The sequence below is a fragment of the Nicotiana tabacum genome, chromosome 5 (assembly GCF_000715075.1).
Source record: "Nicotiana tabacum cultivar K326 chromosome 5, ASM71507v2, whole genome shotgun sequence".
Lineage (NCBI taxonomy): Eukaryota > Viridiplantae > Streptophyta > Magnoliopsida > Solanales > Solanaceae > Nicotiana > Nicotiana tabacum.
The window spans coordinates 136,570,256-136,573,249 of record NC_134084.1 but is presented as its reverse complement, the minus strand read 5'-3'; the positions used below and the strand labels follow the sequence as shown (position 1 = coordinate 136,573,249).

Below are 2,994 nucleotides of genomic sequence, written 5' to 3'. Positions count from 1 at the left end.
TTCTATTTTTTTTATATTCACTGGTTGAAAGTAAACAGTACTTGGTCTAATTATTGTTACTGGTTAACTCCTTTTCAACTTAATTATTATGTAGTTACTCTGTCAACTCCAGATTATGTAGTTATTTTGTAATTTTTCTGTAGATAAATTGTAAAGATCATAAACAAATATCGTTGGGTGCTGGAGATAATAAAATAATTGTGTACTACATATTAAACAATCAACCTATGAAAATATTAAATCAATACAGAATACTAGTTAAACAAAACAATGTCAAACTAATTACATTAAGAGTTGAAGGTGCCTCAACAATTATACATCAAATATAATTCTCATGAACTCAGCAACAACTTTTATGAAAAATTCAGTTTACTACATAAAATTTTATTTCTTTTTGGGAGCATTCTTGCAAGATCTTTTGTTATGCCCTTCTACTCCGCAGTTGCTACATGAAACCTTGTATTTCTTTGAATTTACTTCATTATATATTTTGTATCTTTGTTTTGAGGTCTTCCTGGCTGTCTTTTCCCACCTGAAGGTGGATTTACAACTTCTTCAGTTATACGTTGTGGCATATTCCATTTGCTTTCATCAGGTAGGGGATTTACTGGTATTTCATAAGTACGCAAGAGGTTCTCCCTTGTGTAATAAGGAGAACAATATTGTTCATAAGACCCATCCCTGTGCCTTAAAGCAGCCAAAGCATGTGGACAAGGAAGTTCATCAAGCTGGAATTGCCCACAACTACATCTTTTATTTTCAAGACAAACAATATAGTCCCTCATACCATCTAGTACTGTATGGATGTAGTCTATTGAAGCCCTCACCTACAATTACATTACAAAAAAAACAATTCATATATGATTAGATACAAAATATCTACAAATTATCTACATTCTCTTTTAATAATTAATTTTGATTCAATAAATGATCAGATCTTACTCTAAGCTTGTGCGACAATGTTCTGTTGTCATCCAACTCTTTGTTGAATTTAAACCCAAGGTATGTGAATGTACCCTTTTCTTTCAATAACTTTTCATTAGTCCAACGTTCAAGAAGAGTCCTCATATACTCTAATAGTTTTACTATCGGCAGTTCTCTTGCATCTTTTGTTACAGCATTCAACGACTCTGCAATGTTTGATATCATAGTCCAAATTTTGTTCACCGTAGCATGTACTCGAGACCATCTATGATAGCCAATATCGTATAAGTATGCTCTAACACGCGGTTCAATCTCTTCAATCTTTGACATCCTTTCATTAAATTCATCAAGCATGTATGACTGTGCCTTGGCAAAGTACAATTCGCTTAACTTTAGATGTCCCTTATTGAACTTTGCTCTTATATTTGTCCAAATATGCCACATGCAAGAATAATGTGGCATGGCGGGATAAACAATAGATGTTGCCTTCAAGATACTCTCATTCCGATCTGAAACAACACACATATTTGGTCTTTCACCATACGTATGTTTGAATTGCTCAAAAAACCACTTCCATGATGCGTCATTTTCTGAATCAACAACAGCATATGCCAATGGTAATATGGTACATACATTATGTGGCAAAAAGCAATTAATTGGCTGCAGGAAGAATGCAGAAGAAGACATATACATATAAACTACAACTTTTCTACAATAAATCTACAAGTACTACAAAAAACAGACAAGCTACAATATTTCTACAATAAAACTTTAATACCTGCTGCATCCATTGTACTAGCTGTTAGCATTATTCCCATGTATGCTGACTTTAAAAAGGTCCCATCAACTACTACAACTGGCCTACAATATTCCCAACCACTGATTGACGTACAAATCGCAACAAATATATACAAGAATCAGTCATCGTCCGTCTTCTTCAATTTAACTACAGACCCCGAATAAGTCTTCTCTAGAATATACAAATAACTAGGCAATTTGCTGTATGAGTCAGCAGGATGACCTCTCAAAAACTCCAAAGCCTTTTCGTTTGCTCTCCAAGCTTGCATGTATGTTAAGTTCACGCTGTGTTCAGACAACATATCAGTTTGTATGTCTTTGGTGTGTAAATTGTCTTAGGATCAACATATTTTGGAATAACCATGCTACTAACTACATGGCAGTAGGTTTGTATTGTATGAATGTACTGTCTATCAAAAAGCATGTGTGCAAGCTGTTGAAATTTCTAACATTGAACATTGCAAAATCATTTATGCTATTTGCCTTGAAGTGCCATGTACAATTTTCACCAACACGTACCAGCCAGTAGCTACAAAATAAAAACAATTTAAACACTGGTATAAAAAATGTAGATCAAAAAAAAATAGTTGTAGCATAAAAGATCATATTCAACAATTTATATACAAAACAACTACAAACTATCTACAATTTTGTTTAACAATTTCACCAAAAAAAACTGAAGTAAAAAATTACAAATAAACTACAAAATAAAAAAGAATTGCAAGTGCAATGTTCCTACCTTCTAGCACTAGATCCTTTTACCCTAAATTGGAACTTGTTCGTGACTGAATAGTGCTTCATTGCACTTGCAATTGTTTGCTTGTCTTGGTATACTTGGCCTACTTCAATAACACTTGGTGTACTTTCTGGTTATTATTATATTTTTATATTCCACTATCGCCGGAGACGTTGGAATATCAATTAACTTCAGTGTTCGTGACCTGCAATAAAATAAAGCTAAATACTGTTATGAACTATTTTTTGTAGATATTTTATAGTTAATTTGTAGACATTTTGAAATTCTGAATTTCATATTGAGTTACAAATGATATGTAGTTTTATTGTAGAAATATTGTAGATAGAATGAAATTCAATACTAATATATTATATATATATATATATATATATATATATATATATATATATATATATATATATTAGTATTGAATTTCATTCTATCTACAATATTTCTACAATAAAATTACATAGAAATATTGTAGATAACTTGTACATAAGTAATATACAACCAAAATTCGATAGTAATATAACAGA

General features: G+C 31.5%; 1 protein-coding gene across 1 annotated transcript; it reads right to left on the bottom strand.

The window, feature by feature from the left end:
* Nucleotides 1-473: 473 nt before the first annotated feature.
* Nucleotides 474-2,024, bottom strand: LOC107771735 (uncharacterized). The gene is made up of 4 exons (XM_075253100.1): nt 1,879-2,024; nt 1,695-1,785; nt 943-1,584; nt 474-827 (listed from the first exon to the last, which is right to left on the bottom strand). The coding sequence occupies exons 1-4, from the start codon at nt 2,022-2,024 to the stop codon at nt 474-476; spliced, it is 1,233 nt and encodes a 410-aa protein (XP_075109201.1).
* Between the last annotated feature and the right edge of the window lie 970 nt (nt 2,025-2,994).